The sequence below is a fragment of the Ursus americanus genome, chromosome 21 (genome assembly GCF_024610735.1).
Source record: "Ursus americanus isolate L20-20 chromosome 21, mUrsAme1.1.p, whole genome shotgun sequence".
In the NCBI taxonomy this organism is placed as follows: Eukaryota; Metazoa; Chordata; class Mammalia; order Carnivora; family Ursidae; genus Ursus; species Ursus americanus.
The window spans coordinates 26911233-26924715 of NC_142147.1; the positions used below are offsets into that span (position 1 = coordinate 26911233).

General features: G+C 42.5%; 1 protein-coding gene and 1 non-coding gene across 16 annotated transcripts in view; one reads left to right on the forward strand and one right to left on the reverse strand.

Moving 5' to 3' along the window:
* The window catches only part of ZNF19 (zinc finger protein 19), a 33067-nt gene that overhangs the window by 9579 nt on the left and 10005 nt on the right, over positions 1-13483 (forward strand). For 8 of the 15 annotated variants that reach the window (XM_087870583.1, XM_087870587.1, XM_045810248.2 and 5 more), the window contains 2 exons: positions 9421-9591; positions 11866-11930. In XM_087870583.1, coding sequence (XP_087726709.1) covers positions 11898-11930 — 33 coding nt within the window. In that variant the 5' untranslated portion in view covers positions 9421-9591; positions 11866-11897. The other 7 variants (XM_087870592.1, XM_045810247.2, XM_087870591.1 and 4 more) reach the window with 5 other exon arrangements.
* TRNAR-CCU (transfer RNA arginine (anticodon CCU)) lies at positions 4148-4219 on the reverse strand. Its single transcript has one exon. It is a non-coding gene; the product is annotated as a tRNA-Arg (tRNA).

Genomic DNA, 13483 nt, shown 5'->3' on the forward strand with positions numbered 1-13483 from the left:
CACGGTGTCAAAGTCTGGAAACCTAGGCAGGCATATGTAATGGTGTCAAAGACATCTTCAGTCTATTAAAAAATGTATGTGCTTCCAGACTTTATGATCACCCTCTATATGTGGGAGTCTGGCATGTCAGTGGTTCTCACCAGGGGCCAGCCACTTTTGTTCCCCCAGGGGACATTTGGTAATGTCTGGAGACATTTGTGTTTGTGCAGACTGGGGAAGGGGCTAAACATTCTCCACTGTACAGGACAACCCTGCACAACAGAATTATCTGGCTGCAAATGTCAGTAGTGCTGAGATTGAGACACCTTGCTCTGTATAAAGGACACCATGTAGCTGAAATGTCCCTAAATAAAGAAGGGGGTGGGGAGAATCTTAAAGATTTTTGGGGGTTGAAGAGAGAGGGAGGAGGAAGTAGAGATAAAGACTAGAAGGATCATGAAGAGAGAAGAGTGAAATTGAAGCTAAGGGTGGGAGGATTTCCAAGGAAGCTGGTGGGCAATGGAGTAGAAGCCCATGGAGAGGTAAGTGCCATGTGAACATGTTGAGGAAACACTTACCATCTTTCGTGAGGTTTTGGAATGAAAGGAAGACTGTAAATAGTAGCTTTAAGGCAATGTTTTGCATTTTTTTTACTGTGACCTACGGTAAGAAATACAACTTAAGTCACAACCCAGTATATACGCTTCTACAAATAACTGAAGCCAAAGTTTCTGATTCACAGCTTACCTTTCCTGTCTGCTCTGACACCTGGTATTCTCTATTAATTCTCTATTCAAATCTAGTCTGATGTCTTTCACGTCTTAAAAAGTTTCTGCCTGCAATTTGCTACATTTATTTCATGATCTACTAGTGGTTCTCAAACAGTTGGGAAAAAAAAAAAACTAGTCTAGGAAAGATGATTACCCTCAAGTGCACCTGAATAGCTAAAGTCAGAAAAGGTGAAAGGGGAACAGGGAGAGGATGTATATGATGAGCTTCGTTGAGGAGAGGGGGAGCTCTAAAGGGAAGGTGGGAGATGGGCGCCACCCTGTGGGGGTGGACAGTGAGGGGTTTGAGGAGCACCTTTGAGGCAGTCTTGGTTTTCCCACCAGGAAGAGGTGATACTGACGGGAGAGTTAAGTGAGGGGCCAGTTGGAGGTTTAGGGAAAGTGGTGATTGCTTGGAAGAACCACTGCCACTGTGGGGAAGCTGATCAGTCCAAATGGTAGGGTTCTAAGGTATCAGGGAAGGAGGGGGTTTCTCTGTCATCTGTTATTCTAGTCTGGATTGTGTGACACTTACTTTCTGTCAAACAGCAAGGGAAAAGACATATGAGATTGACTTCCAGGCTCCACATTATTCTGGTCACTGTTTTTCAGATTATTTCCCTGTTTGTTCAGAGTTTCAGCTGTTTCCTTGCTCCTGTTTCCCAGCACGTCCCTTCTGAAGAAGCCCCCTTCTCCAAATTCACATGCACATAGGCATGTGTTGAGAACTGGATAGATAACCCCCACTCCCTACTAAAATAGAACTTATCAGCCATTATGTTACAACATGGATCCAGTTATTTTCAAGCCATAATAATTTTATTATTGTAGTACATAGTTGTATGCCTTTTTTTTTTTTTGAGAGAGAGAGAATGGGCGAGTGGGGGTGGGAGTGGGGGAGGCACAGAGGGGCAGAGAGAGAGGGAGAGAGAGGATCTTAAGCAGGCTCTACGTCCAGTGTGGAGCCTGACTCAGGGCTCCATCTCACGACCCTGAGGTCATGACCTCAGCAAAAATCAAGAGTGGGATGCTTAACTGACTGAGCCACCCAGGCACCCCTGTTTGCCTATTTATACAGATAACAAATAATTAATCGTTTATTTTATCACATTTATTTAGTATCTACTTTGTGTCAAGAATTGCTCAAGACACCTAGGATACAGCAAGAAAGAAAACAAAGCCCTTGCTTTTGTGGAGCTTATGTTCTAGTGGTTTAAGATCGGGGGCAGCTAATTTGTTTTAAAAAAAAACCCAAAAGATAAACAGACATTCTGCACATAGTTTTATTTTGCAAATGGCATAAAAAATGCTAATATATGCTTTTAGCTACAAATGTTTAACAAGAATACAAATTGATAAAGATCAACACTTGAGTGTGAAATTTAACTCAAGGTTTTAGAAAAAATGGATTGAATTTCAACAAACTTAATGAAAATGTCCTCCGATCTTTGGAAATACAGATGCCACTAGACAGCCTGTTTCTGTTGTCTGTTTCTCACCTGAGGCTTTCCTGTTCCTCAGTATACAAAGGGGGGCACTGTGCAGTCTCCTGACCTCAAAGCAAAGTATGTTCTCCCCTTTATAAGTAGTTGAGAAGACACGTTTTGAGTCCCAAACAGCACATACTCAGCCATTTCTAACAGTTAGATGGCATACGCTCAACTCTTGTAGCCCACCAGGTGTTGCCTCTTGCTTTTAGATTCTGTCCTTCCTCCTCCATGAGCATTTTCAAGCATTTAAGTACTATGAAGTCACAAGTTATTGGGGACATACAGGTCCGGAGAAGCTTAGGAAGCAGTCTTTTGTGTTAGAAAGTGTAGTGACCTGGGTTCAAAATCTCATTTCCTATTCCACAGCTACTACCTTCTGCCTCTGTCATATTTGGCTCTTCTGGTTTAATAGGTTTATATTTCTGGCAGGCTACATGGAGGTTGGAATAGTAATTTTCACAGGCTCTATAATTTCAGTGCTCTGTTGTTTCCAGTATAATTCTCAGGTGGCATGTGTCTTCCATTTTTCATGTCAGATGCTGAGACCAACATTGACAGTGAGTCCACATCAACTCAGGAAATTTCTGAAGAGATGTGATGATATCACATGGGTTGCCACAGAATGTTTCTTAGGAAAGTGACTTTCCAGAAACATGTGAACTGGAGAACCACCAGGAAATCCCCACAGTGAAAAATACTAAAAGAAAGGATGACAGAATCCTCTGTGCAAGAAAACCCTTCAGATGTGAGGAGTGTGGGAGATGCTTCAGCTTTTTTCTTACTATGTTAGACACCAGAGAATCCACACTGGGAAGAAACCCTATCAGTGTGAGGAATGTGGGGGAGCCTTTAATAATAGTGCAAATCTGATCAGGCATCAGAGAATCCACGGTGGGGACAGGCCTTATGTCTACAAGGAGTGTGGAAATGGCTTCCCCAGTAGTTCTGAGTTGGTGATACACCAGAGAATCCACACTGGGGAGAAACCTTATGAGTGTAATGAGTGTGGAAAAGCTTTTGCTGTTAAGCCAACATTAAGTCGGCATCAGAGAATCCACAGTGGAGAGAAACTATGAGTGTTTTCAAATGTGGGAAAACCTTTAGGACTTCCTCCCAGCTACATCATCATGCTATGCTCACCCTAGAGAGAGGCCTGTCCTGGACCTTGGTTCCTTTGGCCTCCCAGCATTTTTTACCCCCTTTTCATGGCAATTACTGCCCTGCTTTTTTTGGAAAGCCACTCAGCCCTCAACAGTTGATGTGGTATATAGGTGGGACTCTCTTCCTCACGGCAAGGGTGGAACTTGGGGTCTAGTCTAGCCCATCTATACTGTTCCTTCCCCCTGCCACAGTGATGGGTTCAGGTGACCAGGTTCATCCAATCAGGTGCAGAACCTACCAGGAAGCAGCATATTATTCTGCTGGGCTCAGATGTTAGCCTTGATCTGTCAGGAAGGGTGAAAAGAGGCCAGCCCTGCAGATAAGAGAGAAATGGAGAGAACCAAATCTACCGCTGAGTTTTTCAGTGACATGAATCAATAAATTTCAGTGTTTGCATAAGTAGTTTTGAGTTGGGTTTTCTTTCCTTGCTGATACTGAGCCATCTCTATGTCTTACATATTTCAGAACCTTCGGAGTTAACATAAACTTGATTTGGCATCCCTGAGTCCATGATATGAATAAACCTTTCATATGTGTGATATGTTGGAAATGCTATAGGTGTGATTCTGATGGTTTGTGCAGAGGCAAACAAGTAATATGAATGTGGGAAAGCCATTAACCCTCAGTTAAGCCAGGTTAACATTCGGGTATCCCAAAGGGATGGAAGTTGCAGCAATTTAAGCGCTGTAATGAAAATTTCAAGTTACTATAGGTACTTTGCTTTGTTTGCTTTATTTTTAATAGGCTCCGTGCCTAACGTGGGACTCAAACTCACGACCTGAGATCAGGAGTCACATGTTCTACCAACTGAGCCAGCCAGGCGTTCCCTCAAGTTACTATAAAACTAAATCTCTGTCAACGAATATTCTGTAGGGAAGATGCATGTATTAAATGGAAAGCCTTGTTTACTTCCTGCTCAGTTTCTGACAGAAGTGGATGCTGAATTTTTAATCTTCTTTTAAATCTTAAAGGATGTTTCCTTTTGACCTATATATAGTTAATTATACTAATGTTTTCCTAATATTTAGTCATATTCTCATAATCTTAGTTGGATATGGTAGTACACATTTCTTTAGATCTTGGTGGGTAGTATTTGTTAATATATTTAGGATACTGTCATCTATATTCATATGTGTGTTTGTCCTGTAATTTTTTTCCATCTCTGTCAAGATTTGGGAATTAAGTTATATGAGATTGCTAAAAATATCTAGAAGGCTGTTCCTTTTCTGTACTTCAGAACAATTTCAAAAGCGTAGAAGCTATCTGTTCCTTGGAAATTTGGGGAAAAGTCCACTTATTAAAGCTGGCTGGGCCAGTTGCTTTTGTTGGGGGTAGTGAGGAGGAAAAGAGATCTTTGATTACTTTGTCAGTTCCTTCTATGGCATTGATCGAATTACACTATTTCTTCTTGAACCAATGTTGGTAATTTAAAATTTCTTACTGATATTTACAAATCATTAACCCAGACTATGTATCCTATTTAAAAAAATACTTTCAATATATGTTCCTTGGCATTCCTAAATTTGTTGGTCGACAAAATCTATATGAAGAGTTTCTATTACTCATATATTTGGATGCAAAGGCTTGACATTCATCCTTATAGTGCCTAAAATAGCATGGCTGCCATGACCTTTGATTTGGTTAGGGGACTCTTAATAACCAAGGAAATGGCCTTGGTTATCCATCTAAAGCAGGGTTTCTCAAACTTGACACTGTCCACATTTGGGAACTGATAATTTTTTGTTGGTGCTGTCCTCTGCATTATAGGATGTTTAGCTTACCCACTGACCTCTACCCTCTAGATACTATTTTTAACACTCTGCCTGACTCCAGTCATGAAAATCAAAATTGTCTCCACTGATCTAGAGAGATCCTAAAGGTGTGTTTTTTTAAAAAATAAGGAGCAAATCCTCCTCTTTGCATGCATGTCAGTCTGTGCCTTGTTATGTCCCATGCCTCCTTGTACTGTCATCTACTTCTCTCAATTCCTGTCTGAAATCTTGCCCTGAGAAGACAGCTTTACCATCTCCTTATTGGACAGCAACCTGCCCAGTAGGGAAGACACTGGAAGGTCATCTTTTAGTAATAGACTTAAAATTGTGCGGACATACCAAAGTGATTCAGGCAAAGAAATGATTGAAGTCACTCGAGTCAAGGTTGGTTTGTTTCAGTTGTTGCCTCCCCAACAGAATATTAGCCTTTTATTTGTGATAGCTGTTCTTAACACTAATAACCAGTAATGTTATGTGTGCTTTCCTATGCTAGGTAATCCCCCTTACCTGGATCCTCCCAGCAGCCTCTGAAGTAGATACTTTTATCTTGTTCCAGTTAGGAAATTGAAGAACAGAGAGGTTAAGTAGGTTTCCCAAAGATACAGCTAATAGGTGCAAGAGCAGAGACTCAAACCCCAGGTGGTCTGAGTTCAGAGCCCTTGCGCTAACCATTGCACAGTATTGCCCCCCTGTCTCCAGTGTTGTTGTTTTTTTTAGCTTTATTGTATGATTGACATACGATTGAATCATTTTGTTGACATCTACAAAAGGTCTTGCTGGGATTTTGATTGGATTGCTTTGAATGTATAACTCAGTTGGGGAAAATTGACAACAATATTTCAGTCAATGAACACCATCTCTCTCTGTTTATTAGGTATTCTTTCATTTGTCCTTATTTTGTAGTTTTCAGCATGCATATCTTGGAGGTATTTTGTTAGATTTATACCTAAATATTTTATAATTTTTTGTGCTATTATTAAATACTATTTTGAAAATTTATTAAAATTGTATTGTATCATAGGAAATTTTATTATCAGAAATTTCAGTTTCCAACAATTGATTTTTTTCTTTTTTGTACCATGACTTTAGTTCCATGACCTTGCTAAACTAACTTGTAGGTTCTAGGAGATTTTGTAGATTCTTTGGGATTTTCTTTTCTTTCTTTTTAAAAAAATTTTATTTATTTATTTGACAAAAAGAGAGAGAGAGAGAGCACAAGCAGGGGGAGCTGCAGGCAGAGGGAGAGGGAGAAGCAGGCTTCCTGCTGAGCAGGGAGCCCCACATGGGGCTCGATCCCAGGATGCTGGGATCATGACCTGAGCCAAAGGCAGACGCTTAACCGACTGAACCAACCAGGCGCCCTGGGATTTTCTATGTAGATAGTTATGTCCTCTTGCAAATAGTAACGGTTTTATTCTTCCTTTCCAATCTGTATGCTCTTTATTTCTTTTTCTGGCCTTCTTGTACTTGTTAGGACTCCCAGTACGGTGTTGAATAGTAGTGTAAGAACAGACATACCTGCCTTGTACCCAATATTGGAAGGAAGGCATTCTTTCTGTCACTATTCAGTATCTTTCCAGCTGCAAGGAAACAATCCACATCAAATCCTATGTCATTGTAGCCACTGCAGCAAAACATTGAGTTTAACTCTACCTTTTTGGGCAGGCAGGTTTTGTGCGTGAAACTCAAGTTCCACTATAACTTCAGTCCATTTGTGGCTAGGCTTTTCAGAGAGCTGGGAGAGAAGTTGATATTTTCCCCCACCACTTTAAAGTCAGGAATAACAGCAAATGGGCCATGATTATATGCTATCTTCTGGGTCCCCCGACTTAAAGTGCTCTTAGTCTAAATTAAAGATAGACAACATAGAAGTTAGAGGGAGAGCCGGGTATTCAGGCCGTGAGGCGACCAGGAGAGAAGGTGGCTCCCAGTGGAATCTGAGGAGTGGCGGAGGTTTTAAGATAATTATGTTTGATGGTAGATACCACAGTAGACCTGGGTATGAGTATACATTTTCTTGTAAGTAATACAATGGAACAGCACCAATTAGCTACTTATTAATCCGGAAGACTCACTGGAATATTGTGTGGACAACTGGGAGTGGAAATTACTCACCATTTAAGCAAAAAGGATTTCAGGATGGCTAGCTTTTCCCCATTCTAAAGGTCCTAAGGACATTGGATTAGAGTCTCGGTCAGGGAAACCCAGATAGCAGAATCCTACTGAATTTCTCTCTAAATATGAAGGGTAGTATGCACTCTGATTCATAAAATGTGACTATGCAGGAAATAAGTAACACTGTTTAACTTCTAATTCTTCCCTATGAGTCAGTTGTAACAGTAATTGTTCACCCACCATTCACCTGTGACAATAATCTTGCTATATTTGCTAAATGATTTGAAGGGAAAAAAAAGACTTTATAAAAATCAATAAAATATCATGGAGAAACAGGGCACCTAAAAGTTCAAGCCTTGGTAGGGGGCACTTGCTAATGCTCATGGCCGGGGTTGAAAGGTGGCACAGTATGTAGTTTGTCTAAAGCATTTCAAAATACAACTCAAATCACACTGCTTCTCTGCTGGGAGTGGTCATTTACCACCGATAGTTGAAACATTTCTCCTCATTGGGGTAGTCTTTATTTTTGTTGAGGGTTTGTGCAGGTTAAAAGTATAGCAACCCCCTTCCCCAAGCAAAAAATCAAGCTCTTCCCAAAGTCTTGGCCACTGAACAAACACATAAGTTTCCATTATTCTAAAGACAATAAAATTACCAAGAATAAGGACTTTTTGTTTCATGTCCAGATTTAATGGATATTATATGATGTAAATGCCCAGAATAGGCAAGTCTGTACAGTCAGAAAGTAGATCAGTAGTTGTCTGGGAATGAAGGAAAGCTTCACATGGAGGTTGTATTAATTTTCTGTTCCTGCTGTAACAAATCACCACAAACAGTGACTTAACACACATTTATTCTATTTATTTATTATCTTACAGTTCTAGAAGTCAGAAGTCCAGAATGGGTTTCACTGGGCTAAATTCAAAGTGTTGGCTAACGAGAGACTTTATTTTCTTGCCTTTTCCATTTTCTAGAGACCACTTTTCTTGATTCGTGGCTCTTTTCCTTCAGCTTCAAAGCCAGCAATGTTGGGACAAGTTTCGCTCAATCTGTCACCTCTGTGGTTCTCTCTTCCAGTGAACTCTTCCACTTTTAAGGACTCTTATGATTACATTGGTCCCATCTAGATAATCCAGGATAATCTTATTTTCAAATTAGCTGATAAGCAACTTAATTCCAGCTGCAACCTTAATGTTTCTTTGTTATGTAACCTAACATACAAGTTCCAGACATCTTTGAGGGAAACATTATTCTGCCTATCATGGGGAAGATGGAAAGTGAGTGGTAGTGCTGATAGTTAGGGGGTTTCTTCTTAGAAATGATGAAATGTTCTAAAATAGATTGTGGTGATGGTTGTGCAATTGTGTGAATATAGCAAAAACTACTAAGTTATGTACTTTAGATGGATGAATTGTATGGGATGTGAATTACATTTTAATAAAGTGTGTCCGTATTCAGTATTTCTAAAACCAAATTCTGTAATCTTCCTGCCTGAAACCAGCTCCTCTTCCTGAGTTTCTTAATTAACTGAATCTTAGTTAATGACACCTTCATCTATCAGGTCACCCAAACTTTATGGCTAGAATAGATTGCTCCCTCTCCTCATATCTGTTATTAAGTCTTTTAAAAAATCTCCACTGTTTTCACTTCCTACATAGTTCTAAAATAGTATCCCTTCACAATCCTGGTCTTTCTGAATGTGACTGGATCTTTACCCCTAAGGAGGACAGTTTTTTTTTTTTTTGTTTTTTGTTTTTTGCCTAACTAGCTTTTTGGCATTGTGATGACATCTGTGGACCACTCTGAAACTGGTTCTATTAGAGTTAAATGGTTTAAAAAATAGATCCGTGATACATTAATATTAGTGTGTCTTTACCACTGTGGTGAAATGAAATGACAAGATCTAACGGTGAGCCCTGATAACGATGATTATTTCAAATTAGGGATGAGAATAGCTTGTATTTTGAGATACCTGCATCAGCTGTGATGTGATATGAAAATGTGTTTTCTATTGGTGACAAAATCACAGGTACTGCTGATAGTACTGTGGCTTGTTGCCAACACATAATTGAAGGAAATGCTAAATTTCAGTTAGAGATCAGCGAAAACAGCAGTCAACTTTTTCTGCCATTCAAGGTCTCCGAGGACCTCAGGTTAAGAAGCCCCGCCCGCCCACCTGGGGCAAGAAGCCAGGGACCACCGAGCTGCGCGCTCTGACGTCCTAGAGAGGAAGCACGTGAGGCTTGGGCGACGCGGCCCGCGCGGTGACGCGCTTCCGGTCCCGCTGCTCATTGCTCCTTTTCTGAGGTGAGTGGTGGGCGTTGTGGCCGGGTTGTCTCCGCTAGAGGTGCACCCTTCGCCTGTGGAGGACGCCGCTCTCTGCGTCCCTGAAGCGGCGGTGGAGGGAGGCGGAGGCTGCCTGCCGGCCAGTCCCGTCCTCCCTCGGGTGCCTTCGCTCGTCCCAGCCCGCGGCGGCCGCTTTGGGGCAAGGAGGCTGTGGACGGAAAGGAGACGCCCTGTGTGCCCGACACAGCTGCAGAGCCCTGCCGGTTGGGCCAGCCACTACTTACGGCCGCTGAACGGCACCTGCTGCTCCAAGTTCCCGGGATGCGGCTGTGAAGGAGCCGAGAGTGGGCCCCGCCCTCAGGGAGCTTTCAGTTTACTGGGAAAGTCTCGTAGTAGTCAAACCTGGTGGGTTCACTCGACCTGTTTGTAACCCAGTAGCTGCGTCCTGTTGCATTGCGGCCGAAGACCGACTCCTTAGCGTGTGCACAGGTCCCTGCATGGCTTCATCTTCTGCAACTTCTGCATCCTAGTTTTGCAGCACACTCTCCTCGGCTCTGCTACAGCCTTCTTGGCTTTTCACCTCCTGAACGTGCGTTTTTAACCTAGTTCCCATCAAGGATGGATTCCTCCGGCACTAATCACAATTGTGATCTTGAAGTTATTTATGAGAATCTTTGATTACTCTATGTCTTTCCTTTAGTCTAGACAAAGCTCCATGACAGAAGGTCACACCCGTTTTTCCTCTTTCCACAGTATCTCACACTTGGCCTGGAATGAATGAAGTATATGATAAATGTTTGTTGAGTGAAAATAGCACAAATTAGTGCAAGTGTATAATCTCAAACTGGGAGACGTGGTATAAAGTGAACACAGTATAAGTGGAGTCTTTAACATGGGAAGCTGACCCGGTTTGTAGAGCAGGATCTAAAGGATGATTTAGTATTACTTAGGTGAGGAAGGGTCAGGCTGCTGGAGAGTGTTGTAGGCAGACAGTATCAGTTACAAAGGTCCTAAGGTTGAAGAAGAGTAGTTCATACAGCGGCAACAGCAGGTACAAAGGCCCTGAGGTAGCACAGGAGAGAGAATGGAAGGAAGGCCAGAGTGGCTAAACAAAGGAGGAGGGTGGCACAAGATGAAGCGAGCAGGAAATTACAGCATGCAGTGAGGTTAGGGAAGATGCTGGCTTTTGGGCAGAATATGACTGCTTAGCAATAATACAAAGTGTCTGTAGGGGATGATATAATTAAAGTAATAACCCAGCATTTTGGCATGTTGAGGTGGCATTTTAGGGTCCTTTCCTAATCAGTTTTGGTCATCACTGGGTGATGAATGGAGTGGTGAACAAAAAGATGCCTACCCCAAGATCTAAGAAAAGGAAGACTTTCTCTGAATTTTCTTGGTGACTGTATCGTATTAACCTCCAAATCACTTTATCAAGTTCTAAAATAGATCCTTTTGGGATTATGACTGGAAGTGATCTAGTGTAGTTAACTGGAAATGTGGCCTTTGGAATCTGGCACTTCTGGTTGGAATCCAAGTTAATCTCCCACCTTGTGACCTTGGTAAAGAAAATTATTCTCATAGCCTTGTTTTCTCATTTAGGAAAAAGAAAATTCGGAGGATTAAAGTGGAGACTGAATGAAGGGATATGTATTTTACATCCAAGAACCTTTTCCTCCTCCTCCTCCTCCTTTTTTTTTTTACTTTTTAAGTTTCTCAGTAAACGTTATTAAATTTAATTTAACTTACTTATGTTTTTGACAGAGCGCAAGAGTGCCAGCAGGGGGAGGAGCAGAGGGAGAGGGACAGACACACTCTGCACCGAGAGGGGAACCTAAAGTGGGACTGGATCCCACAACCTGAGCTGAAATCAAGTGCCATATGCTTAACCGATTGAGCCACCCAGGCACCCCAGAGTTTTTTGTTAAAAATAAAGGTCTGGTTTCTTCTTGTCAGGTTTTGCTTTTGTTTTGGTTTGGTTTTTGGTTTTTGCTTGTTTTACTTTGTGTACTCCTATTCCCCCTGTGCTTACGTCTTACCCAGGACAGGCAGCATGGCTTGATGGTGGTACAGGCTCTGGTGCCCAAGGGCAAGTTACTTACCCTTTCAAAATCTGTTTTCTCTGAATTCAAACTTCACTGTGTGGTGTGGGTTGAAAGAAGAAAGATATGCCACTTATCTAAGGGGCATTGGGTAAATGATGGCTATTTTTTTTCTGGTCACAGGTTTGTTGGTTTAAGGAGAGCCTTTGACTGGGCCAAGCTCACTCATGGTTCTCTTTGCTTCTTCCCTCAGCCCCTGCCCTTCGCTGAGAGGAAGCCCAGGTGATGGCAACCATGCCCCTGAACGCCTGGCACCAGGTGAGCTGTGACTCCCTCAGGTTAGCCTTCAGAGATATAATTTGAAGGAAATGGAGCATGAGAGGGATAATTCTGTCAAGACTCTTAGAACCAAAGCAGCAGGAAGGCATCTCTTGATTCTCTCCGGTAGGATTGGGTGTTGGGGAAAAAGCTGATGGTGAGCTACTAAGCAGCAGGAAGCCCTGCAAACATTGGCTGGAGAGAATGTCTGGGAACTCAGAAGTACAGTCTCCTGTTCTCCAAGGATCTCTGCTGAGCTAGAGAGCCCCCAGGTTCAGTAGGGACTCCCATGGAGGGATCTCTGAGAGTGAGAGACTCGGGTTGGTGGTAGAAGTATCCGGTGTTCAGTGGGAGTGATCGAGATCAGTGAGGTTGCAAGGTTCTTGGGAGGTGGGGCAGAGGGCCAGTAGGAGAAAGACAAGAAAAGGGGATCTCTAGCCTTTGTCCTCTTAAAAGAGTTTGGGCTTCATAATCAGGGAAAATATATCGTCCTTCAGGTCAGTGCTGCTGGCTAAGACGAGGCACCAACAGACTATACTGGAGAAAATCTGCACTAGGATAGGACACCTGAATTTAGGGATCCCATCAGGCCTCTGTGGTCTTGAGCCAATCACTTGAACTCTGTATTTTAATGGTCTTCATCTGTAAAGTGAACATACAGTACCTTACATTCGTGGGAGTGGGAAATTGAGTTCTTGAGTTGTAGCTCACTTTTTGACTGGGGAGTTGCTAGGTGTTGATTACCATTTCCTCTTCCTGGGACTTATTTACCCAATAACTTAGCATCCATGAACCGTATCCCAAGTCCCTGTCCTGGATTGCTGACATCTGGCAGGTCCTTCTCCCCGACTTTAATTGATGCAGTATCTTCCCTATAGCTTCCACCCTCTTCTGATCTTCTGTAAGTATAGTGAGTCACTGGTACCACCATATCGCAGTTCTGACCACTCAGTTTCCAGATTGCTGAGCAGTTGTTGACTCATTCTCCCTCGACAGCACTTCTAGAGAGGCACCAAGTCCAACTCCCACCTGCTATCTCTTCCATTTGTCCCATATTTGATATTGCCATCATTCAGGGGTTGTCATTCCTTCTCTGGGATTTTGTTGGCAGAGCACTCCAGCTAGTTTCTCCATGTACAGTCTCATGCCTCCCTCTCACTACTTACCACCTGAGGTAGCTCAGTTTCCTGAACTTTGATTTTATCCTCTAGTCCAGGGTTCTCAAACTTTAGTGTGCTCCAGAATCACCTGGAATGCTCATTAAAGCATAAATTGCTGGGGCGCCTGGGTGGCACAGCGGTTAAGCGCCTGCCTTCAGCTCAGGGCATGATCCCGGCGTTATGGGATCGAGCCCCACATCAGGTTCTTCAGCTATGAGCCTGCTTCTTCCTCTCCCGCTCCCCCTGCTTATGTTCCCTCTCTCGCTGGCTGTCTCTATGTCTGTCAAATAAATAAATAAAATCTTAAAAAAAAAAAAAGCATAAATTGCTCTCAGGTGGGGCCTACCAGGTTGCTTTCCAAAAAGTTCTCAGGTGATGTTGCTGCTGCTCCTG